The 16,721-nt window shown below is 49.8% G+C and overlaps 1 protein-coding gene across 11 annotated transcripts in view; it reads right to left on the bottom strand.

The window, feature by feature from the left end:
• C2CD2L (C2CD2 like) overlaps positions 1–16,721 on the bottom strand; it is a 39,814-nt gene that overhangs the window by 5,509 nt on the left and 17,584 nt on the right. For 4 of the 11 annotated variants that reach the window (XM_065569200.1, XM_065569195.1, XM_065569197.1 and 1 more), the window contains exons 3-14: positions 16,521–16,640; positions 15,138–15,248; positions 14,768–14,848; positions 13,797–13,913; positions 11,868–11,982; positions 11,534–11,657; positions 11,009–11,073; positions 10,190–10,317; positions 9,357–9,528; positions 7,984–8,085; positions 2,849–2,982; positions 1,796–2,078 (exon numbers count right to left, since the gene is read on the bottom strand). In XM_065569200.1, the coding sequence (XP_065425272.1) occupies positions 1,796–2,078; positions 2,849–2,982; positions 7,984–8,085; positions 9,357–9,528; positions 10,190–10,317; positions 11,009–11,073; positions 11,534–11,657; positions 11,868–11,982; positions 13,797–13,913; positions 14,768–14,848; positions 15,138–15,248; positions 16,521–16,640 (1,552 nt within the window). The remainder of the gene's footprint in view (positions 1–1,795; positions 2,079–2,848; positions 2,983–7,983; positions 8,086–9,356; positions 9,529–10,189; positions 10,318–11,008; positions 11,074–11,533; positions 11,658–11,867; positions 11,983–13,796; positions 13,914–14,767; positions 14,849–15,137; positions 15,249–16,520; positions 16,641–16,721) is intronic. The other 7 variants (XM_065569201.1, XM_065569199.1, XM_005299816.5 and 4 more) reach the window with 4 other exon arrangements.

Here is a 16,721-nt window from a genome sequence, read left to right as displayed (position 1 = left end):
TGTGCTTCACAGACACCTCCCTGTGAAGGGCCATCATCAATTCCATTTTACAGGTTTATGAAGTACAGCAGAAAAGGGACATGCAGAGCTGTGACTAGAACCAGGGACTCTGAAGTTAGTCCTCTGCTCTAGCCACATTCTCTGGAGAAAGAATGAGACATCCACAGGCCAGCAGAAGAGTCACAACTTAGCTAGGTGGTAGTCATCTATTTCTTACTATCCTTGAGCTTCCAAACATGAAAGGCAGATCTAGCCCCTCCCTGGAAGTCCTTCCATTCAGCTGGGTCTTGTGGTAATTTGTGCAATACCCCTTCTCCATACCCGGGATGAGACAGATGGCCTAGGTTTGAATTGGAGAGGGTCAGCGATCCAGCACTTTTTAAAGACTTCCTTCTTGTTTTGCACAATCTCAGTGTAGTAGAAAGGAGAGCCTGAGACATGAGGCCCGGTATAAGGGGCCTGGTGTAAGACCTAAGGCCTGAACCAAAGTCAGGCCCTTTCTTTCTAAGCCCCCCCCCCCCCCCCCAACATGCTATAAAAACTCCATGACCCACCTGTGCCACAACTACTATTTTTTTGCATATAAAAGCCAGGGCTGACATTAGGGGGTAGCAAGTAGGGCAATTGCCTGGGGCCACACGCCACAGGGGGCTCCCGCAAACCTAAGTTGCTCAGGTTTCAGCTTCAGCCCAAGGTGGCAGGGCTCAGGGCCTCAGGCTTCATCCCCATGAGGTGGGGCTTCGGCTTTCTGCCCTGGACTCTAGCAAGTCTAACATAGGCCCTGCTTGGCAGACCCTCTGAAACCTTCTCGCAACCCCCCAGAGGACCCCAGACTCCTGGTTGAGAACCACTGCACTAACCTACCTCTGAGCAAGGGGGAGTGGGCAAGAGATCAGCTCAATGATTTAGTGTGCCATTTCTTCCTTATCCTTTTCACCTTTCTGTCTCCATTTCCTTATTGGTGATCACTGGAGCTAGCTCTTTGCTAGTGACCACAATGCAATCCTGCACCTTTCTCTCTCAGGCTCATCAATATGGGGGCAAGATTCTCTCCTAATAAACTTTTCCATGGTTCATATTTTGCTGAATTTCAACTCATTAGTCTTGCATCCATTACAATGGGTCTGGGGAAGTTAGGGATGAGTTCAGGACTATTTTCTCATGTCTAAACTGGGGCTCCAGCACAATTTTACTGCCTCATTTGCAGACTGCCAATCAATATTTAGCCTAGGCAGAAGTGTTTGGTTCTTTTACCTTAACTACAGCAGAACCTCCATCACATAATTCACACACATACACCTAACACCAGCTCCAATTCTCATCAAAGCTCAAACAGACATTATAGCAAGGTCTCCGATGATATAATCATTGTAACTTATGGGCTATACCTGCAGAATACTTACTAGCGAGCTAGTCTTAAAAATTACACTATACTTTCCTGGTATTTTGTAATGTATCCTGCTTGTTTATTTGCTCACTTACTCAGCTGAGTAATTAGCAAGATCTCCTAGCTAGCAGCGTGAATTACAGTATATAGTTCATCTTGATTTGCTCACAAGAAGTGACTGCCTTACAAAAACACTACCACCCAAACCCTTATGGAAATAGCCATAACTACTCATTCGAAACATTTCCCTCCCGTCCCCCATTATGAAAGCAGCAACACAGAACACGAGTGAAGTTAACGTGACCCGCACATCGGATGGTAGAGGGAGGATGTTGCACTACCAAAGTGAGAGACTATCATGTCATCCCCCAGGCCCTGCTGTGCTGAACATTGCTCACTCAGCCTCACCTTTGTGATCCTTTAAGCTCCTGGTCTCGAGGGCTCCTGTAGAGCCAGTTTCAGATTCCACGTCCTCCACCGAGGGTCTCTCAGAGATGTCTGATCGTGTTGTCTCATCCAGCTCCTGACTAGCTCTCTGTCCTGAGAATGATGCTTCCAGCAGCTGGGATGGCTCAGTGGAACTCTGCGGGTGGTCGCACATGCCTGCCATTATGGAGTATCCATGCATGGTGGCCTCCATAGATGCCGCATAACCAAGAGAAAGTGCCATTTCATCTTGGGCAATTGGTACCTGAAGGGGATGCAAAAGTCAAACAGACAGAAGTTGAGAGTTAAAATTCACAAATTAGCTTAGTCTCCATTGGGCCATCTCCTCCCCTCCTTAAAAATAAAGAGCTTAAGCCATTCTTACTAATTCTCCCATCTAGAGGCTAATGAGCTTCTGGGGCCTGGAAGGAGAGGAGAAGCTACAGAGTTATATTTCAAAACACTGAACTGCCCCATGAAAGGAACATCACGTGGGACTCAGTCTCAGGACGGATGGGCTTTGCGCACGTTCTTAAGCACTGTGAAACCCCATGTTTTGATTCTCAAGCCTTTCAAGTTCTGTTTCCTCAGAGGAGCCAATGCCCCAGTGTAGTGCTAGGAGAGTGTATATTTGTATAGTTGCCATTATTTGGCAAGAGATATTTGAAGTGCGTGGATCTCATAGCACAGCATGGTTCTCCTCCTCCGTCCTCCAGCCAGGGACATCTGGCTAAATCCCATTCCCAGTCTCTAAATCCCCCATAAAGTTTCTACTGGACACTGCATCATCTTCACTAACTTTCTATCCTACTGCTGTGACCTACTGAACCCCCAAAGACAGTTGCATTTCAGTGATGGCAATGTGCTTTGAGATCCTTTGTGGGGTGATGCTACATGACTGCAGGTCATTATTCAGCACAAATAGATTCCTTTGTATATGGGGTCCCCTGCAGGGCCAAGCATCATGATACCCATACCTCTATTAACAACCCTCAGTACACAACTTTGGGGGAGAGCTCCCAGATCACCAGTTACCTTGGAAACTCCTGAGATGATAAGTGTGCTGCGTTTTGTAGGGGTCTTCTTGGCAGATTTGTTATTCGTTTCAGTCAACTGCCTGATTGCTGTCTCGGCCACAGGATCCAAACCATTGGACATGTGACTGTCCCCTGAACACAAAAGAGGAAACAACCCCCGGACATGATTGCAGCGCTCCTGAGCTGAGATAAGTCACCTCCAGACTGAGATGCATTACCAGTGGACAAAGTGTATGGGGGGGGAGGGGGCGGGAAAACGGGCCCAAGAAGAAGAGTTACCACAGCCTTTCCTGATTGACCTGCATGATGCTGGAGAAGGAAGTCTTGCAAGAATTGACAGCTGAACTGAAAGACTTAAAAATTCAGAGTCCCAGCCACTCATGGCCATCAAAGTTCCCCTAGAACTTCTTGTAAATTATTAGGAGTTTGGTTGCTTGTGCCCTGGCACAGATTACTGACTCTGGTAATTCCACTTTGCCTCCTTAAATCCACCATGCAATTTCAAATGGATGTGAGATTCTGCTTCACTTCCTGTCCTAAAGATTTGTTGTATACTGTTAAACAACTGGTGTTTTCTATCTCAGAGGTGAGAAGCAATCCATGTGCATACAACCTGTGAAGCACTTTGGGATGAGATGTCTTACAGACATGCAAGATGGATGACAGGGTGTCTGGAGGTGTGGAAGGAAATTCGGGAGTGTAGTAGAAACAGAGCCTGAGACATGAGGCTTAGTATGAGGGGTTTGGTTTAAGGTCTAAAGCTTGAACTAAAGTCAGGCCCTGCTGAGATAAACGGTTACCTGCCTTTCATAACTGTTGTTCTTCTTCGAGATGTGTTGCTCATGTTCATTCCAAGTAGGTGTGGAGCCCCCTGGAGTGGCGCAATTATGGTGGCGAATATAGGTCTCTGCCAACCTGCCGCTCTTCAGTTCTTCTTGCCCGACACTCCAACAGAGGGGAGGCAAGTGGGTCTTGGAATAGACATGTTTTTTGAGAACATTCTTAGGAGCCGGCGACTGTCTCGCCGAGCCTTGGCCCTGGGTAAAGGAGGAGAGGCCTTCTCCTATTACTCCTACCCCACCTCCTGTTATAGTCTTGCCTCGGCCGAGATGGGTAGAAGCGAGGCAGGGGCTGAGGCTTAAAATGCTTCTTTTGTGGGGCTGGCGTATGAAACCCCAAGGACTTTAAGGTCGCTCTAGTCAGGGGTGGGCAAACTACTTCCCGTGGGCCACATCCGGCCCGCCAGCAGTTTTAAGCTGGTCCTCGAGCTCCCTCTGGGGAGTGGAGTCTGGGGCTTGCCCCGCTCTGGCGCTGTGGCACTCCAGCTGGGGAGCAGGGTCGGGGGCCGCTCCACGCAGCTCCCAGAAGCGGCAGCATGGCCCCGCTTCAGCTCCTACTTGTAGGGGCAGCCAGGGGACTCCACGCTGCCGCTGCCCGCACAACTCCCATTGGCCAGGAACAGCAGCCAATTGGAGCTGCAGGGGTGGCGCCTGTGGACAGGGCAGTGCGCAGAGCCACCTGGCCAGGGCTCCGCGTAGGAGCTGGAGTGGGAACATGGCCGCTGCTTCTAGGAGCCACTTGAAGTAAGTGCCGTTCGAAGCCTGCGCCCCATAGCCTCTCCCAGCACCCCAACCCCCTGCCCCAGCCCTGATCCCCGCCTGCCCTCCAAACCCCTTGGTCCCAGCCCAGAGCACCCTCCTACATCCCAAACTCCTCATCTCCAGGCCCACCGCAGAGACCGCACCCCAGCCGGAGCCCTCATCCTGCCCCCGCCCCACCTGCAGCCCTTCCTGCACCCTGAACTCCTCATTGCTGGCCCCACCCCGGAGCCCGCACCCCCAACCACAGACCTCAACCCCTCCTGCACCCCACCCTAATTTGTGAACATTCATGGACCACCATACAATTTCTATTCCCATATGTGGCCCTCGAGCCAAAAAGTTTGCCCACCCCTGCTCTAGAGTCCTTGAGTCTATAGAGCTTAGAGTCCGTCTGCTCAGTGAAGAGACCTGCACCATCGAAGGGCAGGTCCTGTACAGTTTGTTGGACCTCCGGGGGGAGGCCCGAGACTTGTAGCCATGAGCTGCATGGCAAGACAATAGCTGTGGACATTGTACGGGTGGCAGAGTCCGCTGAGTCTAATGCGGCCTGTGAGGAAGTCCTTGCAATGGTCTTGCCTTCCTCCAGGACCTCCCAAAAGTCAGAGTGGGCATCAGATGGAAGTAGCTCCTTAAACTTGGACAGGGAGTTCCAATAGTTAGAACTATAGCAGCTAAGAACCGCCTGCTCATTAGCGATTTGAAGTTGGAGCCCCCCGGTGGAATAGACCTTACGGTCGAAGAGATCCAGCTTCTTTGCCTCTTTAGATAGACTTTGGAGTGGGACCCTGGTAACCCTGCCTTTCCTTGGCGTTGGCTGCATCCACGACCAGTGTGCCCACCTGAGGCTGGGTGAAAAGGTATTCGTACCCCTTAGAGGGTACAAAGTACTTCCTCTCCACCCCTTTAGCCGTGGGATGAATGGAAACAGGAGTGTGCCAGGGTCTTGGTAGTATTGTGGATGGTCTTGATCAATGGCAAGGCCATCCTGGAAGGACCTTCTGGCATCAGAATGTCCACAATAGGGTCCATTTCGTCTCACACCACCTCCGCTTGCAGGTCAAGATTTTGGGTTACTCTTCTGAACAGCTCCTGATGGGCTCTATTGGCCAAAGCCGGTAAGGAGACAGACAAGCCTGCTACTGCCTTGTCCAGGGAGGAGGATGAAACAGCCCTCATTGGCATGGGGTCCTCCTGACCTTCCAACTCATGGCGGTCTTCTAGTGCAGGTACTTCCTGCGCAGTAGCAGATGGGATGCTGGATGCAAACTTGGTGCCGAGTTTGGTGCCGGCCCGGGTGCTGGTCTCGGAACCCCTTGGAGGTTCCCTCACCGTGGAGGCAGATGGAGGTCCCAGTCTGTCCGAGGCAACCGAAAGAGACCTGGAGCTTGGCCCTTGGGCTTGATGATGCACCCATGGGGTCACTGAGTGGGTGCCTGTCACCGTGGTGGCCAGGGCATCATCAGAAGTTGCTGGGTCTCGTTATGCCTGGAGCGACAAGACCGGTGCTGGCTGCATCTGGAGACATACGACTCCAGCTCAAGGTCTGATCTCAGGCTCCACAGCGGTGGCATGTGGGACAGTGCCGGTGATCGGTGCTGGCAGCCTCAAATGTGTCAGGAGTGGACGGCATGTTCAACTCCCCGATTTAGTTCTCCCGTCCCAAGGAGTCCAACAGAAATGGACTCAATGGTTCCACCTGGGCAGCCGGAGTCAGTGGTACCAGGTGCCCCTGAGCAGGAGTTGAGTGCCCGGACGTGGGATGCAGTCTGCGGGCACCCTCGCACTGCCCTGCTCAGACTGTTGGCGAGGGCCCCCTTTCAGCTCTTCTCTGCTTCTTATGCGGCACCGGCAAGTGAGATTGGTGCTGAGAAGTTGCCAAACTTGTCTTCGGTTCCGGAGAGTGTTGGTGCCCCGGGTCTCTGGACCGGTGCTCTCCACACCAAAGTGCTGGGCTTGGATCCCAACGCAGTCTGAGCCAGCTGGGGATGGAGAGCCGACTCCATAAGAAGATTAAGTCTGAAGTTCCTTTCCTACTCAGTCCTAAAGATCTTGCACTTGTAGGTCTGGTGGGCTTCCCCCAAGCAGGAGTCGTGAGGATCTCCCTGGGCATAGATTTGGCAAGACCCGCAGGATTTGAAGCCTTGAGACCGAGGCATGCCCCAGTCCCCGGACGGGAGTAGGAAAAATAGGGGGTAGGGGTAACCCCCAACAGAAACTTATCTATGAACTAACTAACTAACTATATAGGCTACAAGAACAACTGTTTGCTAGGAGAAGAGCTTGCCCAAGGCAAGAGAACAAAGCAGCTCCAACGACCGTCACTGGTGCATCTGAAGAAGTGAGATTTTTTTACCCACGAAAGCTTATGCCCAAATAAATCTGTTAGTCTTTAAGGTGCCACCGGACTCCTTGTTGTTTTTGTGGATCTAGACTAACACGGCTACCCCCGATACTGGTGGTAAGAAGGAACTGAAGAGGCGGTGGGTTGGCAGGGACCTATATTCACCGCCATAAGGGTGCCACTCCAGCGAGCTCCACAGCTGACCCGATGGGTAGCGCTAGGGGAAAACCTTCCGATGATTGTGCACACGGCGCACACACACCTACTTGTAATTGACATGAGCAATCACTCGAAGAAAACAAAGTTTGCAAGAGTCAACCTATGAGCAGAAATCAGGTTCACAAAACCTGGCAGAAATAGGGCTGGTATTGCAAAAACCACAAGCACTTCTTGGCACTAAGTATTCACGTAAACATATTCCAGAAGGTTAGTGCCAGAACACCTCAATACCAAGATATGGTGTAAACACATTCCCCGAAGATGGCACAGGGACACACTGGCCCTCTTAAAGATAAGGTCAGGACGACAGCAGTGATGGACAGAGATGCTTTGATCTAACCAACATGTACAAGGTAAAGGGTGGTAACTAACCAAGTCAGAAGGATAATAGGTAACTTGTTTGTATCAGTGTGTAAAGGGTGGGGGGGGGGGGTCTCAGAAGGGGTGTCTGTCTGGCTGAGGAGGGGGGAATGGCAAGTTCCGCCATTCACTGAGCTAGTCCATTGTAACGGGAATACATGCATTAGTGGTCCTGTAGAGTCTATGGGATATTAGGACTGTGCTTCATCAACAATAAACCTGGCTGAACGTCTTTCCTACAGAAGAGTGTCTCTTTTTTGGCAGTTCTATCGAGATCTGCTGTGTCAGCTATCTGTGCAGAGCTGGGACAGCATGTACACATGCAACCAACAACTGACAACAAGGAATAGAGGGTTGGGTTTTTAACTAATCCACTCTTCCCCTTAGAGTAACTCAGGAAATTTGCTTCAATGATCATGAAGAACTCTAGGTTTGGAATGCAGAACCATATGGAACATTCTAATCCAAGAGGCTCCTCCTGCAGTGGACACAGTGGGGCCATGAGGATGAGCTGCATTTGGCCACTGCTGATGAGTCTCACCAACTCAATCCTGTGAAGGAGGAGAGAGCTCCTTTGTTCCAGATTAAGATCTAAGTTTCCTGTGCACTTACAGCTGTTGCTGGGTGAGGCACTGCTGGGACAGCTGCTCTCTGAAAGCCTTGTTGTCGTCTTCTCTGTCACTTCCACTTTGGATGGGGATCTCGACGGTGAATCTAGACTCAAAAAGGAAAGAGAGGCACAAAGTTAAGAAAGAAGAAGAGGAAGAGGAGCCGGGCCACAGCTGAGGTCACCTGCCTTTTGAGGAGGATGAAATGAACTCACCATTTCCCCATACAAACACAGGGAGGTGAACTCTTTGGGGGACTCCATTGGACCCCTTACATCCAGCAAGACTTGATTACCAAAAAACACACATTGAGAGGGGTGATCTCCACCAGAGATGAGACAAATGTAGCAGCCCAGACACTGGATCTAGCATACCCTGCTTCCCCACCCCATCCCATGAAATATTTTTAAACAGTGACACCAGGGAAGCAAACTGCAGATCTCCTCTTCAATCCACCTGGAATCCCAGCCAAGAAATGTGCCAAGCAAAGGGATTCTTACCATCCCACAGCAGGGTGGAAGGGGATTTGGGTCTGTCAAATAATAATATGTAGTTAATGGAGATATCCCATCTCCTAGAACTGGAAGGGACCTTGAAAGGTCATCGAGTCCAGCCCCCTGCCTTCACAAGCAGGACCAAGTATTGATTTTCCCCAGATCCCCAAGTGGCCCCCTCAAGGATTGAACTCACAACCCTGGGTTTAGCAGGCCAATGCTCAAACCACTGAGCTATCCCTCCCCCCTGTGCTCTGTGCTGACAAATTAACCTCCCAAAACACATGTGTTCAGTATTATCCCCATTTTACTGACAAGGAAATTGAAGCAGAGAGGGGGAAAAGTGATTTGACTAAAGTCGTATCAAAAGCCAAAAACAGAGCAGGGATTAAAACCCACATCTCCAGACGGCCTTTATCAAGTGTGGTCAAAGAGGCTTATCATCATTTTACATTTACCTCCCAGTGTTAGCAAAGTGCCAACAGTGTCCTCCAAGGGTACAGTGAGATTCCCCACGTGTCCCTAGCCTCTGTTTGCCAGAAACTGGGAATGGGTGACAGGGGATAGATCACTTGATGATTCCCTGTTCTGTTCTTTCCCTGTGGGGCACCTGGCATTGGCTGCTGTCAGAAGACAGGATACTGGGCTAGATGGACCTTTGGTCTGACCCAGTATGGCCGTTCTTACAGTCTTAAGTAGCTCGTAGGAAGTTAAATAGCAGTGCTATCCCCACCATCTCCACTTGCGATGCCAACAGCAACCCTTCTTCCCTGCTGCAAAAGGAGCAGATTGCAGGGATTGCTGGATCTGACTGCAACAAAATTTAGCTATGTACCACAGAGCTAGACACCTGCCCCTGTATGAAGTCCTAATCGGTCCTTACCCAGCTTACAGTCCACCTTGGGCCTGGACTGGACGGTGGTGACAGTAGTCACAATGGTGCCATCAGGCATGATGGTACGGTCCATTTCGATTTTTTTGGTGGGGGTGATGCTGGTGCGCAGTGATGCGGCATACTGGGGATTCGGGGACAAAGGAGACTCGTGGTAGAGCAGCTTAAAAGAGAACAGGATGCAAATAAGTCATGGAGAGTCTACCTTTGGTGACTCCCCAGGTGAGAAAGGCTGTAAAGGCCTAACTTCCACTCAGAGCTCACGTGGTGAGAGGACTCATGTGAGCTTGCACAGAGCAGTAATCTATGACCCCAGAGCTTTAGACTGCTCTTCAGTTACTTACCGAGAGGCACAACCCACTATCCCCTTCCCCCACCCGCATCTTTTCCTTCCTCCCCAGTCACACAAGCAGCTTCTAAGCCTCCTCTTTTAGCTGCTAAGCCTACAGTGTCGAAATCAGAGAGTGAGCCTGGATCCCACTGCTGTGCACTGAATGTCCTAACTAACATCACTATCAGGGAAGTGATAGCTGCATAAGCAGCTTCATCAGGCCAGAAAGAAAATATGTCCCTTGTTATATCACATTGTCCTCGAACCAGGAAGGCCAGCCATCCACCATCCATTACCACTACTCCTTCAGTTAGCTGTAGGGAAGCTAGAGAGTAAAGGAGAAGGCAATACCAGTCTTCACTCTAGAAGCTTCGTTTGCTGCCACTATATCATTCCCAGATCCTGAATTCCAGTTCCCTGTGGAGTGACCTGTCATCTAGACAGCACTTCCCTGGAAGAACACTTCACAGCTCTTCATAGGTCATATGTTTACCTCCAGTGTAAGGGTAGCCGCAGGTGGCAGCAGCTGCCCAGCTCCTGGGGTCAGGGAATAGATCAGCCTCCCAGATGGCTGTTTGCTGCAGGAGTCAAGTGAAACAGCAGTATGTCCCAAAAGCACATCTGTGAGAGGGAGAACAAACTCAGCCCAGAAACCCCCAAAAGCCCCTTTTGCCTTTGGGGACCTAACTCCATGCCCCCACAAGGCAGCCTCAGAGTTGCAGTAGCTCCTTAACCACAGGAGGGCTCAATGGGGCCTTATGCTTGTACTACGCCACAAACCAATTGAGAGGCTCCTCATTCTGTGAAAATAAGGTGGAGTTTTGCAAGTTCCTTCAAATTCAGGTCCTGCAACTAGTGCATAGCTTAGTGCAACTGATCCGAAATCAGACTGCTCTCTGTAATACTCATCTGGCATCGAGTAGCATGCCCCGCTCCCCTTTTCAGCCAGAACATGCAATGGCTTGGTGGTGTCTGGGCATCAGAAGAGTGAAAAGGAAAGCATCTGGCCCAAAATCTAGGTTTGAAGATGTCAAACCTGAGAACTATAGTAAGTGTTTTTCATGAAGTCAAAGGTTGGGTTGGTATGTGAACATTCCCTGCAGAATTTGCAACCCAAACATTCTGGCATTGCACTAAGACACTCTGTTTTCAATATGTGGGTCTTATGAACTGACCAGCCTTTTTCCAAGGAGACGATTTCATGATCTTTTCACTTGTAAAGATCTCAGGGGCTGTTATAACACCAGGAATTACTCTTGAATCCTGTGATTTTGAGCCTTACTGGATCCTGTTTATGGCTGATCATACTCACTCTCCCCACCACTGCTGTTCCCCAGTACTCTCAGCTTCAACTCTTTACTTCGTGGCCCCAGCTCCCTGCCAAGATAGAAACAGAAGGATTGGTGCTCGGCACATGTCAAAAGACTTCCATCCAAGAACTCCTTTCCTCTGACTGACCCTATTCCTCACCCACCTCCACCTCTTCACAGGGCCCAGAATTTAGTGCACATTTTTTTGTGTGGATGATGATAGAAGAGAGCTCCTGCTCCAAATGTGAGGTGCACTCGCACAGCTGCAAAGAACACATGGGGAGGTAGAGCAGCAGTGCTACAAATCAGAAGTGAAATTATTATCTGAATTGGGGTGCACTAGGAAAACAGCATGGGTACTCAGGATGGGAAGAGCAGGGATATGAACACTAACTTCTCCCAATACAAAGGAATTCGCATCTAGGATAGTTGGCATCTGAAACATACCCATCCCTAATGAAACCCAGAAACCTGGCACACTGGCTGCAACCCTCCCTTAGCTGAAAAAGCAAACACCAGCTCCTTACAGCATGAGCTCCTCATTCCACTGCACCGCTGCGGCAGCGCTGGAGATGCTTGCTCTCGCTGGCTTTGTCCATTTCTGCTGCAGAGGACTGTCTAGCTCGGCTACACAGCATAGCTTCCCACCTCCTGGGATAGAGAGAACAGATCAGAGGAAATGGAAATGAGGACGAGAGGACTGGAATTCTACAGTGTGAATTATTAGGATACTGCTCAGCATGCTGGCATCCCTCCAGCCCAAACCTGGAAGACCATCAGAGCAAAGTGTCTTTTCATCCTCTGAAGTCAAACACACTTACATCCCCTCCCCCAAAGGTCAACTGGTTTCTCCCTTCTTACCTCCTTCCTCCTCACAGCTCAAGTTGAGCACCTGCATATGCCGGAGAAGCAACTTGGACACCGTAGGGGCCACTATATTAGATGTGGACTCTTGGGACAGTTTTTCACAGGACATCTGAGGAACAAAATGGGAGGTAGACAGATCAACGATGCCCAACTGAAACACCCCCACTAATCCCTTTCCCCAACCATAAGATTGGAATAAGGGGCCACAGCAGGCCAGATGGGAACATTAAAAGAGAGGACATAGCCCAGTGAGAAGGAAGAGGCTGAATAACCCCAATCAACAAAATGCAGTGCTGACGATTATGATATGCATTCCTGATTGCCCTGTGGCAACTCATGGTATCTGGCAGGAATACAGCAGAGAAGCCACTCATGAACCTGAGCTGGTCCCACAGCAGCTCACAGCCTATTAACCTGTGGAGGAGTCTGCACAGGGAAGTGACTATGGGAGCACCATTGCTTAAGACATTGTAAAGCAAACAGAGGAATTGATTATAGGGAACAAGTCTGCACTGCCTATGGAGGATGGGTGAAATAAGTCAGACATCCTATTAGCTTGTTAATTACTGTTTCTGTGTGGTCTCCTCTGCACTCACCTGCACATCCAGTCCCCACTCTTCAGCCCAGATTCCATTTCCTGTGTTCCTTTAACACTCTAATACAGGGGTGGGCAAACTTTTTGGCCCGAGGGCCATATCTGGGTATAGAAATTGTATGGCAGGCCATGAATGCTTACAAAATTGGGGTTGGGGTATGGGAGGGGGTGCGGGCTCCGGGGTGGGGCCAGAAATGAGGAGTTCAGGATGCGGGAGGGGGCTCCGGGCTGTGATGCGGGGGGTGAGGGTTCTGGCTGCGGGCACGGGCTCTGGGATGGGGTTGGGGATGAGGGATTTGGGGTGTAGGAGGGTGCTCCGGGCAGAGACCGAGGGCAAGAGGGGGATTAGGGCTGGGACAGAGGGTTGGGGCACAAGGGGTGAGGGTGAGGGCTGTGGGTGCAGGCTCTGGGGTGAGGCTAGGGATGAGAGGTTGGGGTGTAGGAGGGTGCTCTGGGCTGGGATCAAGGGGTTTGGATGGTGGCGGAGGGGGAAAATCAGGGTTGGGGCAGTGCTTACCGCATGCGGCTCCCGGAAGCAGCGGCATGCCCCCTCTCTGGCTCCTACGCGGAGGTGCAGTCAGGCGGCTCTGCTGCACGCTGCCCCATCCACAGGCACCGCTCCCACAGCGCCCATTGGCTGCGGTTCCCAGCCAATGGGAGCTGCGGGGGAGGTGCATGGGGCGGGGGCAGGATGTGGAGCAGAGCCCCCTGGCTGCGCCTCCGCGTAGGAGCCGGAGGGGGGACATGCTTCTGCTTCTGGGAGCCTTGCAGAGCGCCCCCCGACCCTGCTCCACAGCTGGAGCACCAGAACAGGGCAAGCCCCAGACCCTGCTCCCCAGCAGGAGCTCATGGGCCCGATTAAAATGACTGGTGGGATGGATGCGGCCCGGGGGCCGTAGTTTGCCCACACCCGCTCTAATAGATATGTGTGAGCCTGCCAGTGATCCTCCTCAATTCCCATTGCTTTCAAGGCATACAGGGAAAGAAAAGAGGATTACCAGACATCAGACCAATGTTCTAATCTAGTCTGGTTTCCCATCTCAAAGCGGCCAACATCCACTATTTCAGAAGAAGGTAGAAAAAGCCTATAATAGACAGTTATGCATTTAACCCATAGGGGAAGTTTCTTCCTAATTCCTGGCAGTTAATAGCCATTTTATGTCCTGAAAAATGAGTTAAAAGCCATGTAGTTTTAATCCCAGTAGTATAATGGAGAGTATTACCCTCTCCAAACACATCTAACGCTTTTTGATTCTTGCCATGCTCTCAACCTTGGTAAGCTTGTTGCAAGATCAGGCTAATCAGGCTGAAAATGAGGAGAGTCTTACCACATTACTACCAGCAGTGCATGCCTTCAGATTCACCATCATGGCAGGCTGGGTGCTGACAATCGAGTCCTCAATCAGGTCCTTTATGGTGGACAGATCCACTTTCCCATCATTCTTCTTCCCAGCAAACCAAAATGAAAAAGACCCCCCCAAAAAATCAGACAAGACAAGTTACTGGAACAGTTTCCTCCATAGAAAATTTGCTGTCCTGATTTCTCATCAAAGCCATTAAGGTGGCCCCAGTCCACCCCCCACAGAATAATACTCAGCCCATTCCATTTGTCTGTTTTGCATTCCCTCTAGGGTTCCTAAAAAGGGGTAAGCCAGGTGTCTCACTCACATCTTACGTACATAGTACAGTTTATATACAGTGTACATACACATACATCCACACTCTCTCGGTGTTTCAAAGCAAATGGGTTAAGGCCAAGTTCCTGCAATTTCCCTAAGAGCTGCATTCACTCCAAATCATGACAATAGTCATTAGAGCTTCCCACACCATCACAAGTGTGTGAGACAGATGGGTGACCAACCTGCTGCACTTTGGAGACAGCAGTTGGATTGCTACACTGAGTCAGAAAGAAGAAGCTGGGAGAAGCCAGATTCTCAATACACACACACACCACACAATTACGATTTATGGGATTGGAGGGATTAAAAAAGAAATGCTGTAGGGAGCACAAGTGCACCAGAGTCCACTTCATTAAGCGGTTAATATTGTGGGTTGTGCCTGCACTAACTTTTTTCAAAAAGCAACAGAGGGTCCTGTGGCACCTTTAAGACTAACAGAAGTATTGGAGCATAAGCTTTCGTGGGTGAATGCCCACTTCATCAGCCTTGCGTCTGATGAAGTGGGCATTCACCCACGAAAGCTTATGCTCCAATACTTCTGTTAGTCTTAAAGGTGCCACAGGACCCTCTGTTGCTTTTTACAGATTCAGACTAACACGGCTACCCCTCTGATACTTAACTTTTTTCAGGAATTCTCCTACTGTAGCAGCTCCACCACTGGCAGCAATGCTGGGAGAACTTGAGTACACAAGCATCTCACCCTGCTCAGAGAGAACAGCTAAAACAGCTGTAGCTGCTAGAACCTTGTCTACATTAGTGCTTCCACTGTCTCAGCCACTGGTGGTGCTACACCAACGCTAGTTGAAGAGTGGAAGATCCCACCCCTCACCCTTTAATCAATCATTCAAAAGATACTAATATAGACAAGGCTATAGACAGGAAAGGCTGACAGCTCCTCGCCTTTCCCAAGTAACAGCCCAGTACTGGGTTCAGCCCACCGTGCCTGTTCTCAGCCCCAGCCCCACTTCTTTGCTCATCCAGTTTGCTCACTTCACGAGGCTGAAGTTTCGGAACAACTGAAAGGTTCAAGTCTGGTCTGTCCTTGAATGTCCATGACACCAGCAGGCCCTCATTCTGCAGCTCCTCCAAACGGATCTCCACCTGGCTCAGGCCAAAAGAGGACCATTAAGAATCAACTTGTTATTAGATGCCCTGTTTATTGATTTGGGATTAAATCACCAACAGGGCCTCATGTAACTTAGTACGGTGAAAGGGCAAAGAGGACCATCACAAACTAATCTGTGCCAAATACTTTGTAACAGAGGGCTTGCTTATGGTATGCCAGCATGATATCTAGAGTTCAGAGAGGTAAGAACCATCCCAGAAAACCTCACTGTCCCAAAGAAAGATCAGTAATACCCATCCTGATTTCTCACCTCTATGTGAAGCACAGAGACTGGGGAGAGGAGAACAAGCCTATAACAGGTCTCATTATTTGCCCAGCAGGTGACGCAACGAAGAACAAATTGGCTATTAAAACAGGACCTCCACTGAGACCAATTAATCAACCACTGCCAGTTCCGAGCATGGACATTTACAGCAATGATAATCTAGTACCTCCTAAAAAGCGGAGAACCAACTGGGGCACCAAATAGCCTGGAAATGGGCAAATACAACCTGGGCTGGATTTGAATCTGTAACTTCAATGCAGAAGGCTCCATTGCTCCATTCCCCAATTCCACTGAGCAACACAGTCTCAGTGAAAATGCATTTCCAACAATGCTTTCTTCAGAAGGAGCCCAGACCTTGGAGGCTTTCAAGAAGGATCAAACAACAACTCAGCGGGAAGCTATTGGGAGTTATTTTTCTTTTAAATTAATTTGGGATTAAAAGGGCTGTTCTCTGGGAAAAGTTTGGAGATGCCCAATAAATGAAACAATCAAAAGGGAGAAAACTTCTTATGAGTGAGGTAAGGAACCCTGGATCAATAGAGCTAAACACACAGTTTCCCAATTATGGATTTCTTTTCATGCAGACAAGAAAATCCTTTGTTTATAACACAGATGGGTCACAGAGCTCTTTCACATTTTGCAGTAGAGCCTGACTATGTGGACTCCATGCTTCCTGTCCAGCCTGGCAAAAAAACAGCATGTTACAAAAACACAAATAGGCCATTACCATGCCTCAAAAATCCAGTCACTGGATTTTGTTATGCCTACATAGACAGGGTCTATAGCAAGTTTTATAGCATGATTCTCAGACAGCAGCTCCCTCAACACACAGCTCAGGGAAATTCTGCTAACCCCACAGTTTTGACAGGAGGATTGTTAACATGACTCTCATACCAGCCCTTCCCCTCCTCCTGCAGACTGGAAGAATGGCTAAGGGACAGGGAAAGAGGAAGTCTTTAACCCAGCAACTTAGCATTATTACCTGGGCCTGCAGCAGAGCTAAGGTGACATGATAGGTATCCATGGAAACAGCAGCTGGAGACTGCTGAGTGACAGAGACTGGGAACTTCACAGCATCAGCTGCCAGATGGCAGTGCAACACCTAGACAGAAGAGAGAAGAGACAGTCTGCAGCAGCTTCCCTGAGAGAATTGGGTTGAACGGGAAACAGAGAAGTCAGGGGA

This window comes from Chrysemys picta, chromosome 16, assembly GCF_011386835.1.
Source record: "Chrysemys picta bellii isolate R12L10 chromosome 16, ASM1138683v2, whole genome shotgun sequence".
Lineage (NCBI taxonomy): Eukaryota > Metazoa > Chordata > Testudines > Emydidae > Chrysemys > Chrysemys picta.
Note: the sequence above shows the minus strand (reverse complement) of the source record. Positions and strands in the feature narration are given on the sequence as shown.